At 62.3% G+C, this 21343-nt stretch overlaps 1 protein-coding gene across 8 annotated transcripts in view; it reads right to left on the bottom strand.

Moving 5' to 3' along the window:
- LOC105496673 (multiple epidermal growth factor-like domains protein 6) overlaps nt 1–21343 on the bottom strand; it is a 120326-nt gene that overhangs the window by 27664 nt on the left and 71319 nt on the right. For 7 of the 8 annotated variants that reach the window (XM_011767208.3, XM_011767209.3, XM_011767213.3 and 4 more), the window contains exon 5: nt 7754–7876. In XM_011767208.3, the coding sequence (XP_011765510.2) occupies nt 7754–7876 (123 nt within the window). Of the gene's footprint in view, nt 1–7753; nt 7877–14704; nt 15047–21343 lie in introns of those variants that run through there. The other variant, XM_011767216.3, reaches the window with a different exon arrangement.

Genomic DNA, 21343 nt, shown 5'->3' with positions numbered 1-21343 from the left:
CAGGCCAGGCAGGCACAGGGGGCACAGAGCCCATGGCAGGGAAGCTGGGCCATCAGGACCCAGGCACCACAAGGACCCAGGAGGCTGTGGCAGGGCTGGGAAAGAGGCTGCTCGTCAGCCCCTCCAGACGGGCAGAGACCCGAGATGTACCCAGGGACCACCGGGCATGGCGCCCACTGAAGCCCACCAGGGCGGGGGGTCAGAGGCAGGGATCCCCCCAGAGCCCATCCTCTTGCTGCTCTCCACACAGTTCTAACACCCCAGATGCTCCCAAGCTGTGCACAGCCGGGAGCCAAGCCCAGTGTCATCGCATATATCCCGTGCCACAGATTCCCGGAAAGCCGAACCAGGCAGATTTTCACCAGCACTGGGACATGCAGCTCAGGAACGGCCACCCCTGCATGGCCCGTGCCCAGCACTGCTGGGGATGTGTCCAGAACCCTTGGGACACTGAGACCTGGCTGCAAAACACACAGCCCAGCCACCCCTGCCCAGGCCACAGCCAAAGACTGGCACCTGCTACAGCCCTGCAAAGCGGACCAAGCTCAGACCCGGCAAAGCTGAGTGTGTCCATCAGACACGGACTGGGGATTTGCCTCCCGGGGGGGAAGACCCTCCCCGTCTGTGCTCCACAGCCCTCACCTGGCTCGCCTGTGGACAGACGCGGGCTTGACGGCAAGCCCTACTGTGTCTTTCGCTTCTTTAATACTGAAGTGGTGTTTTCTCAAAGGAAAAAATCCCCACCCAGTGAGAGTTTGATGGTCAGTGTGCGTCATCGCACCGGGTGCTTTGGCGATCCTGCCCAACGTTTCCGTCCCTTCCTGACTCTGGAGTCTTGTTCTGCCAAGACCTAACTTCAGTCCTCGCCCACTTCCAGATTAGATGCAACTGACTGTTGCTGGGGGATACTCTGTAATGAATGGAATGCGTCCTCCCTAAAATAATCCTATGTTGGAGCCTTAATCCCCAAGGTGAATGTATTTGGAGATAGAGTCTCTGAGAGGGAATAGGGTGGGGCCCTGACCAGATACGATTAGTGTCCTTGAAGGAAGAGACCCAGAGCACTCTCTCCATTATGGCAGCCAGAGCTGCCTGGGTCACCCTAACTCCCCAGTTTACCAATTCTAGGAGACATCACTCCAGCCCAGGCACATGCAGGTCCACTCGGGCTAGGGTGCAATGCCAACCTCTGCCAGCAGGAGGTGGCACCACCCAGGATTCTGGCACGTGTGAGGCTGGAGCTCTGCAAAGGTAAAGGGGCCTCCTTCCGCCTGATCCAGCTTGGTCTCTGCTGGAGGCGCAGTGTCCTGGGCGGCGGATGGAACAGAGGGTGGGGCATCAGTGGCCAGGCCCAGCCTCTGAGCTCGTTGGCTGACTGAGAGCTGAGGCAGGGGCTGGATGTGGGCCCACCAGCTCTTCTGCCCAAGCCTCCAAACCCAGCCCAGTGGTTTCGAGGCCAGCTCTCCAGGGTGGTTCTGGTCCCTGCTGGTTTCACGGGGCTTATAATTACTGCCCTCAGATTGGGGTGGTTTCTAGGCCTTGAGTCTCCTGCCACATGTGGTCAGTGGTCACCCGCAGCCCTGCCTTCTAGGAAGCCCTCTGCTGGGGACACGGCCAGGATGGCAGGCTGGGGTGCGTGTTCATCCCCCAGCTCCCCTCCAGGCGGCCCTGCCCTCCTGCCCTGTACACCTGCCCCATCCCCTGCCCTCTCAATGGGGTCTCCTTGTGGCACAGGGCACTACTGACTCACAGCCTGTGAGAGTGGCTGTCCTCATCCACACGCCAAGGGGTCTGAGCCCATGATGTCACCCCAACAACACAGAGTACCAGGCAGACACTGACCCTTCAGCATGGCCACCAGGCATCCAGAGACGGAGCAGGGAAGGAAACACCCACCATCCCCCTCCATGGGCCAGGCTAAGCTGACCCCACAGCTCACACTGCAGCAAGGCCCCCACCCCCGCCCAGGGCCAGCCAGATTGTCCTGCCCAGCGCCCGCCTTTCTGGGTGGTCAGCTGGGCCCATGCTTGGCTGCAGTGGTCCAGACCCACTGGCCAAGGTGACAGGTGGGTCCCTAGAGACAAGTGCTAGCAGCATCCTATTGGCCTACCAGGGACACCGGGTGATTTAGGGAGTGGCGGGCGGCAGCTGGACCACACACGTGGAATGAAGGCGGCCAGACGGCAGGCGCCAACAGGGGCACTCCAGGGTGGGAGCTGCAGGGTGCACTGTGGGCACCCAATGCCCGCAGCGCCTGCACCACCACATGTGCCTACTCACTGCTGAGTGTCAGCTCTGACCTGCCCTCGTGAGGGAGGCCCCGACCCACGGCTGCGTGAGCATCACACTGGTTCAGCTTCTTCAGAGCATTTAGGAAGGTGGCTTCCTTGTCACCAGAGCCCTGGGAGGGCAGGCCTGGTCTGTATCGTCAGGACAGCAACCGACTCCCTAAGCAGTACCTGGCACCAGCACACCGGGCGGCGGTCAGAGGGGAGCAAGGCGGCCAGCCCTGGCCCTTCACCACAGCTGAAGGCATGGCCCAGGCCTCTCCTATCACTCCTCCCTGCCCCCACACGAGCCCTGACTCAGCCCCTTCTGCTGGTTTCACCTCCTTTTGCTCCCGACTCTTACCGTGGCAGGGCAGCGGCTCCCCTTCCCACTGCAGCAAGGCAGCCCCCAGCCCGAGCGCCCCACCTTCCTGCTGGGTTTCTGAACCCAGAACCCAGATGGCCTCTCTGGGTTGGGGTGCAACCATCCCACACCCCCACCCCTGTACCCAAGCACCCCACTCTGCCTCAGCCAGCACCTCTAGACTCAGGCAAGGCCACAAGAGGCCCCCTTCCCATGTGCGGAAGCCCAGGGTGGTCTCCTGGACTGAGGGGGCTGCCCATCAGCTGCTCCTCCCCTGTCTCCTACTGGCTGGGCCCAGGCCAGCCTCTCGAAGCCATAAGGCTGGAGAGGCAGACTCCCAGTTTGCAACTGCAGTCCGCGTTGGGTTTTTCAGGTCCTGGGTCTGCACACGTGTGCTCTGAGGAGCAGCCCGGAGCTCACACACTTGAGCTGCCTGCCAGCAGCCTCCTCTGGGCCGGGCCTCCCCTCCAAGAAGGAACCAAGGGGCCAGGTGGGGGGTCTATGCAGCCTCTCACTGCCGTGATGGGGAGACCCAGGCCCGGGGAGGGAAGTCTGCCCCAGGGCACACAGCACACCCATGGCAGAGCCAGGTGGGGAGGCAGGGCCGGGAGTCCTTCCCCAGCCGTGTGCACATGAGTCCATCTAACTCTGGGGGACACAGGCAGGGGGTGGCCAGGCCACCAGGGGGTGACAACAGAGTCCCCTCCCCCACAGTGTTCAGCCCAAAGGCCTGATGGGCATGGGCTGAGATGGGGAGGACAGAGGGCCCACCTCTTCCCTGGGGTTGCACAGGGCGTTTCATCTGGAGGGACCTCTGCTGGTTGAGCCAGTGACATCTGTGACCCTTAGACAGGTCCTGGGAGTGCTGTTCGACCCAGGGGACATAAGGGAACAGCCATGTCCAAGGCTACGGTCCAGAGGGCAGCCAGGCCGCCTCCAGGAGCACGGGCGGGCATCGTGCCGGCTCAGAGCACCCCAGGTACATGGAGGCGGAGGCCTCCAGTGCAGTGTTAGACCACATGGGAGCTGCTCCCTCTCTGGGTGTTGCACGCTGGCACTCTGCAGGGTGTCATGGAAAAGCAGACACTCGGGCCAGACCACTGCTCCCCACACCACCGGGGAAGGCAAGGGCGGGCTCAGGCTCAGGGACTGAGAATAAGAAGCAGGTGTGGCCCCGCCCTTGGGCCTCACTAGGCCCTGCTCTTCCCACCCCAGAGACTGGACGCCCTGGGCAATACGGCACATGAGGACTGGGCGGCCAGGGCAATGGGGCACACCAGGACTGGGCGGCCAGGGCAATGGGGCACACCAGGACTGGGCGGCCAGGGCAATGGGGCGCACCAGGACTGGGCGGCCAGGGCTGGGGAACGGACACCCACACTCTCGCAACGTGGGAGCCAACGGCAAAGTCCTTCCTGTAGATTCTCACTTTTGAGGGGGGAACCCTTTGGGTGTCTGATTTCCATAAGATCATCTAGAAGGCAGGGAGGTGTGGAGGTTGTACCTTTCCTGCCCTCTCTCTGCCTCAGAGGCAAGTTCAAGTGTGTTTCAAGGCCCCTCTGGAGTGTTTTAAGGCCCCCTTCAGATACAGCCTCCTCTGGAGCCTTCCCAGATTGCTCCGGGCCCTGAAGGTGTCAGCACCCTGAGAGCTCTGGCCCCAGGCTGGGGAAGGAAGGGCGGATCTTTGGGCAGCTTCTCCACCAGCCTCTCTGCAAGCCTCACTCCAAGCTGCTAGTGGGGAGTCTAACTGCAGGGCCTCAAGCCTGTGGGGCATGTTCCTTGTCCCCCAGCAAAGCCCCAGGAGGGGTCACAGCACCCTCCCAGCCAGGATGACCCTGGCAGGCCCAGGGGAGGGGCTCCGCAGCAGCTCCAGGTTCCAGTCGAGCAGCCCGCCCACAGCTGATGGGAGAGGCCACTCCTGCCGACGGAGGCCTGGGCAGAGGGTGCCAGTGTGAATCTGAAGATGCCCCCACACCGAGGCAGGAAGGTGAGGCAGTGGAGGGTGAAGGGTTCCAAACTCCCCAGGGGCCAGAAATCCAGCCCTACCCCCATTAAGCCCTCACAGAGTCCAGGCAGCCTGGCACAGACTGGGTGGGCAGTGTCCTCTGACAGGCCCAGGCTGAGCTGCCGCAGGAGACCCCCCTCAGGGCAGCCCTTGGCCAGGAGCTGAGATGCCGCAACACCCTCCCCATCCCAGGCCGGCGTCTCAGGCCCACACCCTGGCCGGGTCCTCAGCAACAAGAAGGGGCTTGAGATGGTGAGGCAGCCCTCAAACAAACATGCCTGGCTCTGCCTGGGAAGTGGCCCCCAGAGGACTCCAGCCCCACTCTAGAAGCTTCTCAGGCCCCCACAGAGAGCAGCTCCCGGTGGGCCCAGGCTGACAAACCCATGCCAATCCTGGAAACTCCTGGGAGACTGAGGAACCAGCCCCACCCCTGCAGGTGTCAGCTCCCAGGAACTCGCCATCTGGTATCCCCCACCCACAGAGGCAAAGCCTTTGTGGCATCCCTCTCACACAGAGGCCACCATGGGCAAGGGACGAGGGGGGACAACATGCCCCAGATAGTGCCAGGAAGGGGTTCTGGATGGTGCCCCGGCAGGGTGGCCTAGGAATGGGGCTAGTCTTCACGTGTCCCCAGGCCAGGGGTGCCCAGGCCACCACCAGGGACTTTAGGGAGAGGAAGGCATTTCTCCAACTCAACTCAGCCAAAGGCTAGTGGGACCCAAGTCACTCTTGCTGTCAAAGCGAGGGTCACCACTTGTTCCCAGGGGGTGAAACATCCAGCATCTTCCGTAGCGAAAGAGATGCATCACAGCTCCGGGGCTGTACTTCCTGAAGCTTCGGTGTAAAGGCCTTGCTGGGAGTCGCAGTCCAATGAAAGAGCAGGTGCACTCCAAGGTGACCACTCTGCGTCCAGCAGACCCAAGTAGGTGAACACACTTAGGTGACAGGCTGGCATGCAGGCGAGTCTCACCTGGGCCCTCCATGGAGCGAGGAGGCCAGGAGCCCGGTACCAGCCCTGCAGAAGGCTGTGGAGGCACCGGGAGCCCACCACTCACACAGGGGGCACCCTGGGAGGTGACGGCCAGACGGGCCCCGAGGTCCCAGGAGCCTCCTGCCAGGCCGTGCAGGCCCTGCCCAGGGGCCCTGGCATCTGCCGGAGAAAACCTTTAAAATGGGCGAGTACCACAAATTAAGACTTCTGGGGCCCCAAGTGTGCAGACATCCCCAGGACAGCCTCCTAGGAGGCAAATCCCAGAAGGCCCGGCTACAGGAGGAGGCTCCAGCCGAGTGAGTGACGGGCGGGTGGGCAGTGGGATGTGGTGGGTGGGGTGGTCCCTGTCCCTTTTGAGGGTTTCAGGGAAGGTCACCATCACATAGATGGTGAAAACAAAGCCTAGGAGAGTGAGTGTTCCAAGGCCCCCACTCACAGTAGGAGGCCAGGAGAGGGGACTAGAGGCCAAGAGAGGGGATTAGAGGCCAGGAGAGGGGATTAGAGGCCAGGAGAGGGGACTAGAGGCCAGGAGAGGGGACTAGAGGCCAGGAGAGGGGACTAGAGGCCAGGAGAGGGGATTAGAGGCCAGGAGAGGGGACTAGAGGCCAGGAGAGGGGATTAGAGGCCAGGAGAGGGGACTAGAGGCCAGGAGAGGGGATTAGAGGCCAGGAGAGGGGACTAGAGGCCAGGAGAGGGGATTAGAGGCCAGGAGAGGGGATTAGAGGCCAGGAGAGGGGAGTAGAGGCCAGGAGGGGCGATTAGAGGCCAGGAGAGGCCCCACCGGCTGACACCTGGACTGGCCTTCTACAAGGAAGACCCTGCCTGAGAGGAGGGTCCAGAAAAGGACATGTGCCCCAAGAGCTGCCTCTTCCAGGGGGCCTGAGGGAACTGGGGGGTGCAAGGCTAAAGTGCCCCAGGCTCCCAGAAGTCCCCGCAGGGCGGCGGGTGGGGGCCGCACCCCATCTCCGTTGTCCTGAAGTACATCACAACATTCCTGCATCTGTTTCTACTTTCAGACCCAGGGAAACTTTGCAGAGCCGCTGCCTGGATCCCCACGGCGGCCGGGACATGTGAGTGTGTGCGGGGGGGCCCCCGGGGCTGGCAGGCCGCCCTGCCACATCGCAGGCAGGACCAGGAGGGAGGCTCCTCGGAGCCGGCCTGGGCCCTGCTCCGGGCCTCCAAGGCAGAAAGAAGGGGCGTCCTGACCCCAGTCACCCAGAGAACGACCCCCCATGCCTTCCAGACAGAGGCCAGCGAAAGGGTCAGTCCTGTCCTTGCTTGGGGCGCCTGTGTCCAGAGCCAGCCAGGAGCGGGGGCACGAGAGGGTGGCTGACTGTGTACTTACTCTTCACCCCAGATTCCTGGGCTCCAGTCCCCTGCTCAGCCCTGTGCCGGTTCCTCGGGGCCTGGCACCTCCCCTCCTTCCCTCTTACCTTCCCTCCCTGCGGCCACAGTTCCTGTCCCTGACACCTCCTCCAGCCCATTCCCACATCCAAGAGACCCCGCAGAGGAAGCTGAGGGCCAGGGTCCCACTTCTCGGTCACCCCTACCCCACCTGCCACAGCCCACACCCTCCAGGCTCCCCAAGGATGGGCAGGGATCACCTGGGCCCACAAAGCCCGGCTCTGCAGGTGACGGGTGGCCTCATGCAGCCCCTGCCCTGGACCAGGCCTCCTCGGCCAGCCTCCCCCACCACCTAGTGAGCAACCCAGGCCTCCCTCAAATCAAATCTAAGGGACATCACAACCAGTCCAGGTCCCTGCTGATCAACCACGGCAGCTTCTGTTGCAGAGAATCTTTAATAGGATCTCCACCCACGGGCTCACTCCCCAGTCCACCAAGAGAGGCCTCAGCATCACAGCGAGGCTTACTGTGGCTGCAGAGGGTTTGCAGCTAGGGTTATGGGGACCCGGCAACTTGGCACTCGGTCCCTTTCCTGGCCTGAGCCTGGGGCAAGGTGCGGCCAGGATTCCATAGAGCCACGCTCCACAGGAAGGAGCCACCGCCAGAGCGGCCTCTGCTTCTCCATGTCCACAGCCACCCTCTCAGGCCAGGCCCGGGCACACCCCAGAAGGCAGGGATGGCCGAAGCCAGGAGCCCAGGCAGGGTCTCCAGGCGACACTCACCCAGGCAGGTCCTGCTGTCAGTGTGGAGCCGGAAGCCGGGCTTGCACTCACAGAGGTAGGAGCCCAGGGTGTTCACGCAGCGCTGCTGGCAGCCACCGTTGTGGGTTCGGCATTCGTCCACATCTGGGCAGGAATGGGGAAGGGTCAGCAGCTGGGCACCCGCGCCTTCCTGCCTTGCCGACACAGCCCCCCAGGTGCCGGGGACCCAGACCCAGGACCCCCCTGTGCCTCGAGGGCACCATCCCTGAGCCCCTCATCCACACCTGCTGGAGCCGGAGCAGAGGAGGCAGGGTCTGCGCTCCCACCTTGGACACCTGCTCAGGAAGGAAGAGCCACCGCCTCGAGGGCCGGCCGGAAGGTGGGGAGCAGCAGAGGGCTCCAGGGACAGGCTGGGCCCCTAGCGCCTTTCAAGACTGAACCTGGAGCACACGCGGTTTTCTTAAGTCCAAATCCACAAAGTGCTTCCTGGTCAGTGTCAACCACTTCACCAGGACCCACAAGCCCCCAAAAAAGAAACTGACAGCTTTTGAGATGGCCATGCCCAGGCTGTGGGGGGAAGTCTGAGCAATGGGAGGGAAGGAGAGGACGTGCTGGCTTGAAGAGTGTCCCCACAGTTCATGGCCATCTGGAGGCTCCCAGTGAGGCCTTGTCTGGAAACACGGTCTTTGCAGCTGTCCTGGCTCCAGATGAGATTGTTCCAGATGAGGGTGGGCCCTAAATCCAATGCCCGTGTCCCGACAAGAGACACTCAGAGAGGGCCATGTGAAGACCAGGCAGAGACTGTGGTGACGAGGCCACAGACTAAGGACGGCCAGAAGGAAGAGGCCAGGAAGGTCCTCTCTACAGGTTCACAGGGAGCGTGACCCCGTGGACACCTTGGGTTCAGAATCCTGGCCTCCAGATAGTCAAAAAAGAAACTTCTATTGTTTGCAGCCACCCTGTTTGCAGTGTTTATTCCAGCAGCCCTGGGAAACCAATGCAGCTGGGGTCAGCCTGGGCCCCCCACACCCACAGGCTCCCCATGCAAGGACCCAGAAGGGCAGCTCCACCACATCCCAGGGCAGGAGGCCCCGCTGTGCCAGTGCCCTCCCCTGTGAAGTGCCACCCACCATCCCAGAGCAGCCCAGACCCCGTCAGACCCTCCCTGCCCAAGGGCCAGCTCAGTTTAGAACCACGTGTCCTCAGGTTCCAGACTTAGCTGAGGCCCCACTCAAAGTCGGGAGAGGGGAATAGGAGAGCAGGAAGGGGTCGAGGGCAGTCTGGTCCTGAGGACTCTCCATGCATCTGCACTGCCTGGACTTCCACAGCCTGGGGACTGGCCAAGGGGAGCAGAGCAGCCACCCAAGGCCACAGACACCTCGCAGGACCCTTGTCCTCCCAGCTGCTTACAAAGCCCCCTGAATAAGCATGGCTGAAGAGAACAGGGAGGGATCCAAGGGCAAGTCCACTTTTGAGAGGAAGCCTCCTACCACAGGACACCTGGGCCCACCTGCTTCTATCCCCAGCCCCGTGGCACAGGCCATAGGGAAAGTGCTGGCTGGAAGCCCAAAGGTGCAGTAGGACCCCCAGAATGCACCACGAGCTGAGAGCCGGTGGTGCTCCAGGCATCCTCCCCCGATACCCTGCCAGGGCTGGAGACCCAGGGGGCTGCACCCAGGCCCATCACCACCCTCGGCAGAAACGCAGCAGGAAAGCACAGATGTGGAGATGGCTTTGGGCTGCCCAGCCTCTCATCTCACCCTCCAGGCCCACGTCGCCAAGCTGGGCCTCAGGGGAATCCAGGCAGCGATCGAGGCAAACAGAACAGAGCAGACAGGCAGGAGGCCACAGGCTTCCTGGACACCTGTGTGTGCAGCCCCTGGGCTAACCTGGGTCAGAAGCCCTGCCAGCTGGCCAGAGCGCCCAGCACACAGCGGCTCTCAGAGGAGAAGAAGCCAGTGGCGGGCACAGATGGAGCTGTGCAGCCTCAGCACTGCCCAGAGAACACACCGTGACCCCCACTGGAGAGACTTCCAGAAGCACTCCAGGAGGACTCTCCTAGGGGTCCGGGGCCTCTGGGCACGGTGGAAGCTTTGGAAGTGCCAGTAGTGCCCCGGCCAGAGAGGCCAAGGCTAACATGAGGGAGAGACCGCGCGGGCCATATACACAGCATGGACCAACTACAGGAGGTGCCAGGAGAGGAGGGCAAGAGCCCAGTACCCAGGTCAGGGCAGACATGGGCATCACCCCAGGCACCGCAGTCCACGCCTGCTACTCAGGCCAGGTGACGCTTTTTTTTTTTTTTTTTTTTTAGACAGAGTCTTGCTCTGTCGCCCAGGCTGGAGTGCAGTGGTGTGATCTTGGGTCACTGCAACCTCCGCCTCCTGGGTTCAAGCGATTCCCCTGCCTCAGCCTCCTGAGTAGCTGGGATTACAGGCACCCGCTACCACGCCCGGCTAATTTTTGTATTTTTAATAGAGACAGGGTTTCACCATGCTGGCCAGGCTGGTCTCAAACTCCTGACCTCAGGTGATCCGCCAGCCTTGGCTTCCCAAAGTGTGGGGATTACAGGTGTGAGCCACCACGCCCAGCCCAGGTGACACCTTTTATCCAACAACCTCACCCACCCCGCAGCCGGGTTCACAGATCTGAAGAGAGGGAGGGGCCTCTGAGAGCCGCCAAGGAGTCACCATGGGGAGAAAGACAAACACGTGCTCTTCCGGAAGCTCTGAGCCGAGCGTCTGGGGCCCTCTGGCCAGGGTGACAATGGAGGACCTGCCCGCTGTCCTTGCCTCGAGAGGGAAGGCAACATTCAGTTCAAAATGCCACCGGCAGACTCCCTCTGGGCATGGCCTCGCTGAGAGAAAATGTTATGATTTCAAACGACAAGTCCTCGACCGCATGGGAAACATGGCGAGCCTGATCCCTCACTTCCAGGGGCTACACAGAGCCGAGGCTCTCTAATTCTGCTTAACAATCACCAGGTCCATGATCAGCTGTGACCACCAAGCCTTCCCACCACCAGTTCCCACCCACGGTCCCCGTGAAAACGCCCGCCTTCGGGACTAAATCCTAAAACTCCGGCATCGGAGCACTGTTGACAGCTAGCTGCAAGCGGCCAGCGCCAGCACACACCGAGAAGCTCTTCAGAGCTGTCCCCAAGCCTGAGTCCACGGATGACACCCACCCACCAGGCTGTGCCCACCACTTATGGAAACCCTGCTGCCCATCCACGCTCTGAGGATGTGCCTGCAACCCAGAGATGACACCAACAGCCCCAGGAGGCCGGGGTCTCTGCCTGGGACCTCCAGAGCCATCCACTCCCTGCACAAGCTACACCCACTCTGGGGAGACCCCCAGGGTCCCTAAGCCCTGAGGCTGCCTCCCAGAGGGGGCTGCAAATGAGACCAGGAACCCTCTCCACCTGCACCATGAAGTCATCAGTGCAACCTTCACAAAGGCCAGGATGGTTTCCAGGAAGAAGCTTGAAAGCAAAGGGTTAACAGGCCCCCAACAGTGCCCCAAAGAAGCTCGAGGGACAGAGGGACCTGGTGCCCTCCAATGAGAGTCAGCTGGGGGGCAGACTCATGCCCAATGGGCAGGGCAGGGTGGGTGGCACCCACCTGAAGGGCTCAGGAAGGAGGCCCTTTCCCCCTGAGCTCAGATCCCTTCATCCAAGACCCCCGAGAGGGGGAAAAGTAATGATGTAAGTGTCCTCCTGCTATGTGGACAGGAACAGTGGGACTCCAGCATCCCCGCAGGGCTCGGCCCCACCTCTCTCAGCCACTAGTCCCTCCAGAAATTCCACGCTCCTTCTGAAAATGCACAGGCCCAGGTCGGCTAGGCCAAGCCCTTCTCACCCTAGCCGCACCGTCTCGTAGTGGCAGGGGGCTGTGGTGATGGAGACAGGGTTGGGGGGTGGGGGCGCTGAAGCACACCCAGGCTTCCGGTGCCTGCTGTTTGCTGTCAGCCAGGATCAGCTTCTGGACACAGCGAGCCAGCTCAAGGGTGAAGGATTTGGGGCCTCCCACTTGGACGACAGAGGCCTACAGGGACAGGCACTTGGCCAGACAACCTCCTGCCGGGGTCCCCTCCACTCTGAGATCTCGGCCCCTTTGAACTGAGCAAATCGCCTTAATAGAAATGATTTTTGCTCAGAAAGTAAGGCAGGAACACGTCACCCAAACCCTTTCCGCCCCACTCCCAAGGCACCCCACGTGATGGCAGGGCTGAGCTGTTCTCAGATGGCTGCAAGGACCCCGCAGGTGCTGAGCCGGTGACCCTGGCTGTGGCTGTGACCTGAAGAGCCATAGGTACAGTGGCCTTTCAGGACAATGTGGTCAGCTGAATAACGAACATCCCCCAGAGATGTCCACATCCTCATCCCCAGACCCTCATCTGGCAGAGGGACCTACCTTTACAGATGGGACTGAGTTGAGGATCTGGGATGGGAGGTTATCCTGGCATATCCAGGTGGGCCCAACGTGATCACAAGGTCCTTATAAGAGGGAGGCAGGAGGGTCAGAGGGTGGGGAGGAGGAGATGTGAGCATGGAAGCAGAGGTCAGAGGGAGGCAGGGATTGGCAGGTGTGTGCTGTAGGCTTTGAGGATGGAGGAGGGGCCACAAGACCAGGAATGCGGGCGGCCTCTACAGGTTGAAAGGGGCAAGAGACAGACTCCCCCTAGAGCCTCCAGAAGGAGCACAGCCCTGCCCACACCTTGATTTTAGCCCACTTTGGACTGGGCCTCGCAGGACTGTCAGGTAATAAATCCATGCTGTCCTAAGCACTGAGTGTATGGTTATTTGTTACCGCACCCACGGGACACAACTGCAGAGCACTTCACTGTCGTCTCAGGAGTCACAGAGACTCAGACCATCTGGGCTGGAAATTGGGGCTCCCAGTGCCAGCTCTGGCAGCCCAGCCCCCTGGCTCCTGTGCCCTCTGTGGGGCTGGTCGCACAGCCAGGTTCACGGGAGTTGCTTGCCCTGCAGAAGCTGGCTCCCTGGGTTCCCTCCTCTGCAGACCTGTGCTCCAGGACCAGCCCGTGCCACCTACACACAGACCGTGCTGCCCACTGAGCCCCGCAGTGGGACCAGGGACCCCAGGAAGCACTGGCCCCCGAGACTCAGAGGCCAGTATGAGGGCCTGAGCCTGAGGTGGGCAGGGCCCCAGCAAAGGCCGAAAGGAGCTTGGAGGCCCCTACGAGTCAGGCAACAAAACCTGCTCATTCCAGTGACAACGGCCCAGCCTGGAGGCAAATCCACTGTCCCTGCCCAGTCCCAGGTCAAGCCCCACACGGGGAAGGTGGCAGGCCAGACAGGCCCCAGACAGCTGCGACATGAACCTGGGGGGAGCCATCTGGTGGGAGACAAGTGGGCTCAGAGAGCAGCTATTTTAAGGAACAGCTGGGCCAGGATCCTGCTGCTGCCCTCGGCTAGATACGAGACTATGGACTTTGGCAGCCTCACAACAGAACCGTCAGCACACTGGCACACGGTGACACGGCTGTGCCAACACAGGCTGGTTCACCGGGAGACTGGTGCGACCTGTAGCGTCTACCAGGCTGGGGAGTGGACCTGTAGCGTCTACCAGGCTGGGGAGTGGAGGAGCCTCAGGGAGCCCACGGGGCCCCCAGCGACCATCACCCACGTCCCACAGCTCCCAGCCCAGGACTACAAAGGCAAGTGGACAGGCATGGCTGGGCTGCCTCGAACCAGCTGCCTCTGCAGAAACCACCCAAGACACATCCCTTCTGAAGCCCGCCGGGACTTACAGGAAACTTAGAGGGCTCTGGGCCCCTGCCAGAAAGCTCCGCTCAGGGCGGTTATCAAGTTCCAAGCCCTGCTTTGTCCCCCACACATGCCACGGGGTCCTCACCCCTAGGGAGCACACACCATTACCTACGGGCCCTTCTCCTTCTCCCCCCGCAAAGCTGGAGCATGCCTGGACCAGGACAGGGGCTCCCAGCTCTGGAGAGCCCAGCAACACCCAGCCAGAGGCCTTGGATGCTACTCAGTCGCAAGGCATTTTGTGCCACTGTGGGTGGACCTGGCCTTGGCTGAGCCACCCAGCCGGAAGGCTGCCTACCCAGCGAAGATAGAGCCTGGACCCCCCCAGGCCAAGTGACCAAGACAGGGATGAAGGAAGCCTTTGCCACACTGAGGGCGTGGTGCTTAGTCCTTCAGGCAGGACGGAAGCAGAGGCTCGGACCAGCACTGGAAACAGCTGAGGAGGGGTGATGTCTCTGAGGAGGCATTTCAGGGCCCCCACCAGCCACTGCCTACCCCAGATAATGCAGCTGATGACTCACTGGGAGCTGCACACCCCACAAGCCCTCCTCCAATTCCCGAGGGTGCCCAGCTCCAAGCTCTGTGGATCCCGGGGAGTTCAAAGCAACCACGTGGAGGCAGGCAGGCCCAGTGCGGGCCCCAGATCCCAGCTGCAGAGAAAGGCATGATGGAAAGAGGGCAGCGCTGTAACCTGCTTCCCAGGTCACCAGGGTCCTCAGTTGCCCATGCCTGTGGGGCTCCAGGAAGAACGGCACCTGCCACATTCACAGACAGGACCCCAAAGGGGCTGAGCTCTGGGGACCCTGGGGACTCAGCTCCGGGGGTCCCAAAGGGCCTTTCTCTCCAGCCTGCCTTTTCACTTGACCTGCCAAAACGCCAGTGCCATGGGGAGCGGGGGACCCTGCTCCCACAGACAAACACAGGGGATGTTTTTCTTTCCTCCGGTCAAGGGACCCGGCCGTTAGCAGTCTCTGCCGACAGCCCTGAGAGGGGACGGGGGTGTCCGACTTCTCAGCGCCCACGGGCCCTGTCCCAGAAGCAGGGCACTGCCCCGCCCTGCTCCCTCCAGCCTAGCTGGCAGCGCCCTGGCGCAAACTTTAAAAAGAGGAAACAAAGGGAGCACGCCCGGGAGAAGGCGCCCTGGCCCCGCCCGCCCCTGCCCAGGCTCGCCCGGCGCCCACCTGGCCTCTGGTCACCGGCGCTCACGGGGTAGCCGGCCTGGCCCAGGTGGCACGGGTAGCAGCCCCTCCAGAGGTAGCGGTAGTGCGTGCCCGCGACGCGCGCCAGGCCCCCCAGGAGCCCAAGGCACCACAGCGCGGCCAGCCTGCGGTCCCGGGACGTCACCATGGCCGGGTAGGCCAGCGGGCGGGAGGGCACGAGGACCAGCCGCGCTGCGCCCTAAGCCGGCGGCCGGGCGACGGGGCAGGCGGCTCGGGGTGGTTCTGGGTTCCGGGCGGGTGCGCAAGCCGAGCCCTGGGATCCGCTCTGCTCCGCTCCGCTCGGCGCCGCCCGGGAGCCGCTCTGGGCCCGGCGCGCCCCGCCCCTCGCCTTTAAGTTCTCAGCTTTCCCTCCGCCCCCGCAGGTAAACGCCAAGTCCGCGGACGCCCGAGGGGGCCGCCTGGCCCCGCCCCCAGCCCCGCCCCCAGCCCCGCCCAGCCTCCCCCAGGGGGCCGCGCCGGCCCGCCCGCCCCGCGCATTCCAGAGTGCGCGCTCCCGGACCCGGATACAGATGGGGACCTAGGCACAAACCCAGGCATCCACATGCGACCCACAGACACAGGCACACAGACTCATGTGTGCAAACATGCACACAGGAGGTACACAGACACGCACGGACATACGCACAGGCACACACATGCACAAACATGTGTGTTCTTGGAGCCAACACAGAAAAGAAGCCAAAGCAGCAAAGGGAGCTGTCCTGGCCAGGCGTTGTGGGGGTGGGGCCTGCAGAGGCGGCTGGTGGGGCTGAACTCTGACAAGGGTGGGGAAGATGGGGAACGGGCCTGAAACTGCAGCACCAATGTGGAAACACGGGGGCTGAGACAGCCCCAGTCCCCAGTCCCCACCTCCAGTGCCTGCTCTGTCCTGCCCTCCCCTGGCCCAGGGCCCGTACTTGGAGGGACCCTGGCATCCCTGCAGCAGGTGGTGATGGACAGAGAGCAGGGAGAACTTGCCCGCAGGGTAGCCAGCAGTGGCCAGGTGTCAGGCTGCAAAGGCCATGGAGGTGCTTCCCACCCCAGAGCCCTGGATCCCCATGCTCCTCGAGGGCGTAGCCTGGGGGAGGCAGTCCTCCTAGGGTCGGCAACAGAAGGAACCACATATTAGAGCCTCGTCCAGCACTTAATCTCTGCAGGAGAGCCAGGGCTGTGATTCCGGCTTGGACCAGAGTTCCCCGAGCCCCCCATCCTCTCTGAGCCCCTTCTTGCACCTATCCTTGGGGGGTCACTGGGCTCCCACTGCTAGCCTCCATGGAGATGGAAGAGATTTGACCAGCAAGCTGGGGTGCTCAATGACCCTCAGCAGTGATCCCTGCCTGGGTCCAGCCCAGCACCACCTCCAGCACTGGCGGTGAGGGTCCACAAAAGGACTGTGCGCCCGCCCACACTGTTCCCAGCCTTTCCAGGAAGGCCCAAAAATCTCCCTCCGAAAGGCAGGAGAAGCGTCCCTGGAGCTCAGCCTGTCCCCAGAGACAGCCTGTGTCTCCTCTCACAGGACAATAGGTGAGCAGTGGGCACAAAGCCACGTGACTGGGGCCACTGCAGAGACAGAAAGCTTGGGGACATCTTCCAGCTGTCAGGAAGGAGGGTTCATGCTCCCTGGGCCAGCAGGCCCTGTATCTGGGCAAGCCCGGGTCAGGAGCAGAGCCGCGGGTAGAGCTGCGGGGAAGGACTGCCAACCTCAGCTGCAGCTGCCATGCCAGGCCCCGGGTTCTGGAGACACAGCACCATCCTCACCATTCCCTGCAGGGGAGGGCTACTGTCCCCATTTTAGAGGTGAGGAAATTGAGGCCCAGACAGACCAGGATGCTGTCCTCAGGTCAAATTCAATTGAGCAGGACTCCAGCCCGGGCAACTCAGGGAAGCAGACAGCCCATCCCAGCAGAGCCTCCAGCCTCCACCTTCTCTCCACTCCCCACTACAGCCAGGGGCCTGCCTGCCAGCCGAGACCCACCCCTCAGAAGCTTGCCCAGTGCTAAGACGTGGCAGAGAGCAGTCTCTGCTGATCCAAGGCACCTGGGAGCAAGGGCTGAGGGGCCACCCTTGAGCACGTGGGAAAGAAGAGGCCCCACCCAGTCCCAGCCTGTCTCACCTTGCCCCGTCCTGTCCGCCATCCAGAGGACAGCCCGCCCCCTCGGCCCCCAACACTCTGCAGAAACGGGCCTGCCTGGGCCCTGCCTGTCTGCGGGGCCTCCTAGGGAGCCCCTCCCGTCAGCCTCTGAGCCCTGGCTATGAGCAGCCTCCATCAATCTCACGGATAGACAGGCTGACGGGTCGGTTTGAAGGTGCCTTCCACGCAGGGCGACATCATTTATGACCGTAATGTGCATCCCATTGCCAACGGCTCACCAGCAAGTGCCAACGGAAGCTCGAGGGTCCCGCCCTCCACAGCCACAGTCCAACAGGGCCTCAGTCCAGCAGTTTCCATGGAGGTGGGGGCCAGGCTTGAGAGGGGTACAGGGGAAGACATCAGAGGCCAGGCCTGCAAGGGCATGGGCCGCAGAGGCAGCATCCATCCTCCGGGAGGTGCACAACCGGCCACCCTGCAAGCTCTCCCTGGTCTCTGTGCCTCTCCGCCTGCTGCAGGACAGGGCCCAGTACTCAGCAGGAGCCTGGGCAACAGAATCCCTGCACCTCTGACTCCAGTCACCCTCACCAACAGGCGACGGGGCTGGGGTCCTCCATCAGCACCCCATCTGGGGAAGGTCCCTCAAGAGGCCCTCGAAGGCTGTATCCCAGCTCATGCAGGCCCCACTCTGACACCCTCCAGACTCCGGGGTCATGGGAGGAGGAAGAAATCCACAGGAAGCGGGAAGCACCAGCCGCACCCTCAGGATCCCACGCTGTCCCCCAAGTCTTGCCCACCTGGGAAAGGGCTCCTGCCTCGCGCTATCTCGAGGAGGAGGAAGGAGCCCAGGAGCCACTGCGTGAGGCCCTGAGCAGGGAAGGGCAGACGCCCAGAGTCTAGGGCCAGCCGGAGCCCACAAGCCCCAAAGACCACTGAGCCGTGCACTGTGGCTTGTCCCAATGGACATGCGTGCTAGCGTCACACGTCACCATCTCAGTTAGTATGTTCTTAGTAAGAATGAGTAGAAGAGAACTACCTGATGAGCCATTTTTAGATGGACTGCATGCTGAAAAGGATCATATTTGCACCTATTACGTTAAACAAAATATAGTATTAACATCAATTTCACCTATTTACTTTTGCTTTTCCAGCGTGGCCCTGAGAAACTGTGAGACAGTGTGTGTGGCTTACATGTGTGGTTTACATTCTGTTTCTGTTGAATAGCCCCAGCTCTACTACTAAGAACTGAGGCCCCAGGTGAGCCATGGAAACGCTCTGTGCCTCCGTTTCCCCATCTGTAACAATAGTACCTCACTCCTATGGGAAAAGCACTTGACTGAGGGTCCATAAAAGTCAACAAACGTGGGATTGGGAGGCCGAGTCTGGAGGCCTGACCATGCCCCTTCCCGGCCCCTTGCTCCTGCAGACACCCCAAGGCCATGCAGAGACCCATGGGAGAGACAGTGTCCAGAGCTGATTCTCAGAGGGCAGGGGACATCCTGGGACCTGTCCACCTCCTAAGCCATGGTGGACACAGCCATAGTCCAGAGGCATCCTGGAAGCCAGCCATGGACCTGAGCCTTGGCCCTCTCCCTTGATAGCCATCACCTCCATACCCCCACCTCAGCACCCCACCAGAGCCGTCTGGGGGCCACCGCTCCGGCCCACCCATTCCCCTTGGGGCTACCATCACCCCTTCCATTCATCTGGACTCCAAATCCCACGTCCATCCAGGGTGAGGGCTGGGCTACCACAGCCCGTGTGCCCAGTACCCAGCGCAGGACTGGGACCACAGAGGCAGCTCCTGGCGCACGGAAGGGCTGTATGGCATGGCCACATCCCAGGGCCTCTCTGGCCTCAGTTTCCTCATCTGTGCATGGGCAGAGGCTGGAATGAGACCAGCTCAGGGGCCCTGAAGCAATGAGACATGTGACTTGGGAAGGAGAACCGGGACCAGGTGTGTCACCACCACGGTGGCCGCGGGGTCCAGGCAGGGAAGGGCGGCCAACAGAGCAGAGCAAGCCTCCAGGGAGCAGCTGTCACAGTGCAGCGAGGCCTTCGGGAAGCTTCTTGCCAACAAATTCAGGCAAAGGAAATTATCTTTTCTGCCCCGAAGCCCCCAGGAGCTATGGGAGCCTCCTGGGATCACATCCCCATCTCACCCTCAGGGTTGCTCGCATCAGACACCCTCATCTGACAGGCAGCAGGGAGGCTGCCCTCTCCGCTCACCCAGCCCCCTGGACCCCCACACAGCCTACCCTGGCCCCACACAGGCTCCTCCTACCCCATAGCTTGGAGTCCCCCACTTCCGCTCCCCTTCCCCTCCTCTGCTGCACCGCGCCCACCTGCCCACCTCCCCTCTGCCCTCACATGCAGGCCCATGATTAAACCCTCATTCTGCCCAGGTGGAACCCCAGTGTGGTTGCCCCCCTGGCGGCTCTGGGTCCTGCCCTCTGCCCACGGCTCCTGGGACATTCTCCTGTGGTTTTGCTAAGCCAGTTTCCAGAGGAGAAATGGCTTCCCCAGGGCCACGCAGGGAAGAGAAGCGCAGCCCAGGAGGCCCACGTCCGACTCTCCCCCAAATCCTGTCCTCACTGGGCCACCTCCTTCGGGTTCCTCCAAGGGAGTGGCTCTGGCGGGCACCCACAGGCGCCCCTGTGGTTGGGCACATGGTCTCTCCTGCTCATTACCCTCCCCAGGTCATGGCAGGCACCGGGCAGACTGTCGGGCAGGGTTCAGTGCTGCACCTCCCCAAGGGGGCATCCCTGGGGCCTGGGCAAAGTGTTTCTAGGCAGCTCCAGCTTCACACCCTGGCTCTGGTCGTCCTCTGGTGGCCTTGGCCTCCCCGAACGAACCTTCGTGGTAGTCTAGACACCCACACTTCCTCCTGCCCAACAGACCATGAACTCCGATGCACCCTGCAAAGACACTAACTCAGCGGTCACCTCTGCAAGGCCTGCCCGGCTGGCCGGCCCACCCTAGGTTGGACCCCCCACCCCTGCCCACCCTCCTCTACCACACCCCTCCATTGGCTCATTCATTTAGCTTTTCGTTCAACAACGATGTGTGTGCCCACCACGGGCAGGACGTGGCTCTGGGGTACGGTGGCACTGCCCCACCCGACTGAGATGTCCGTCCAGGTCCCCACAGCCCGGGAGGGCTGGAGTATACATGAGCCCCAGCTGAAGCTCTGGGGTGCGGAGGGCTCCGGGCCATCCCTCCTGCTAGGCTAGGCAGGATTCCGGGCGTGGCTGTGGGGGGCAGCAGCACACCGGGGCAGAGCGCCTCCGAGGCCCAGGCTGCACCCGCAACACCCCTCCCCCACTCAGTGCCGCCACCGAACACATCCCGGCCGGAGCCTGTGGGGTCTGGAAGCTGTTTGGGAAATGCTTTCCCGATGTGGAAATGCAGCCGGCGTCTGTGCCTGGGAATGTGTGTGTGTCAGCAGAAGGCTCTCCCAGCCCCCAGTGGCTGGCTCCAGCTTCTCCTCTCTCTCCAAACTGGGCGGCCACTGGTCTCCTGCCAGGACCCAGGCCAGGGTGAGGGCCAATGCCACCCCCAAATGTCACTGCTCCCCCTTGGGGCTGGGCCCTGACTCTAGAACTTCAGGCAAAACTAGAGCCTGAAAGTGGACGGGGTTCAGCCAACACCCCCACTGTTGTGTGTGTCTGTCCCTCAGTGCTCACCTCTGACACCCGCTCCACAAACGCCCCCCTCCGGCCTTGCAGCTCAGGCGCCTGGACACGTGCCTCTACCTCCCTGAGAGGGAGACGATGCCGGGCTGTCCATGCTGCCCCGGCCTCTGAACACAGAGCTAGTGTTGGGCAAAGCTGGGTTGGGTATGGGAGTAAGAGAGGCTGTGGGCACAGTGCGGGCTGCCTCCACCCAGGTTCCTAGGGGCTCAGGCATGGGGAGAGGGGGCCGCCAGTGGGGCCCAAGGGGGCCAAGGCCCCAGGCAGCCCAGTGCCCAGCCCAGTCTACCTCCTCAGCGGGCAATCTCCCACCTGGCCAGGCTCCTGGGGATGGCATCACAGACCCAGCACCTGGCATGAAACAGGGGGAAGGAGATAGGCCCTTGGCTGGTGGCGGGCGGGTTGAGGGTATGAGAGGAAGGAGTGACACTCAGAGAAGCTACCAGGAGCCACAGTCCATAGTCCTGACTGAGGTGGCCACATTGCAGGGAAAGGGTTCACAGGCCCAGCAGGCACCCAGGTGGAGTGGCAATCACCACCGCCCACAACGGCCTGCGTGTGCCCTGTGTGCCAGGCCAGGGGTGCTCCCAGGTGGGCAGGTGGACCCTGAACGAGTGACTGGGGGGCACCAGACCCTGGGCTCTGCCCTCACGGACACCTGCAGCTCACTCTTCCCTCTCCCACAGAAGGCAGGAGATGGTGGGCGTGGCCACATGAGCGGAGGGCACAGGAATCACTTCCGGCCATGACATTTAAAAGCAAGTGTGAGATTCTTGGTCCTCTCATCCCACTTCTGCCCTGGGCACATGCATTGGTAAGGGGACCTGATCTGGGGTCTGG

The sequence above is a fragment of the Macaca nemestrina genome, chromosome 1 (assembly GCF_043159975.1).
Source record: "Macaca nemestrina isolate mMacNem1 chromosome 1, mMacNem.hap1, whole genome shotgun sequence".
Taxonomy (NCBI): Eukaryota; Metazoa; Chordata; class Mammalia; order Primates; family Cercopithecidae; genus Macaca; species Macaca nemestrina.
The sequence above is the reverse complement of the archived record's forward strand: the minus strand, read 5'-3'. Positions and strand labels throughout refer to the sequence as shown.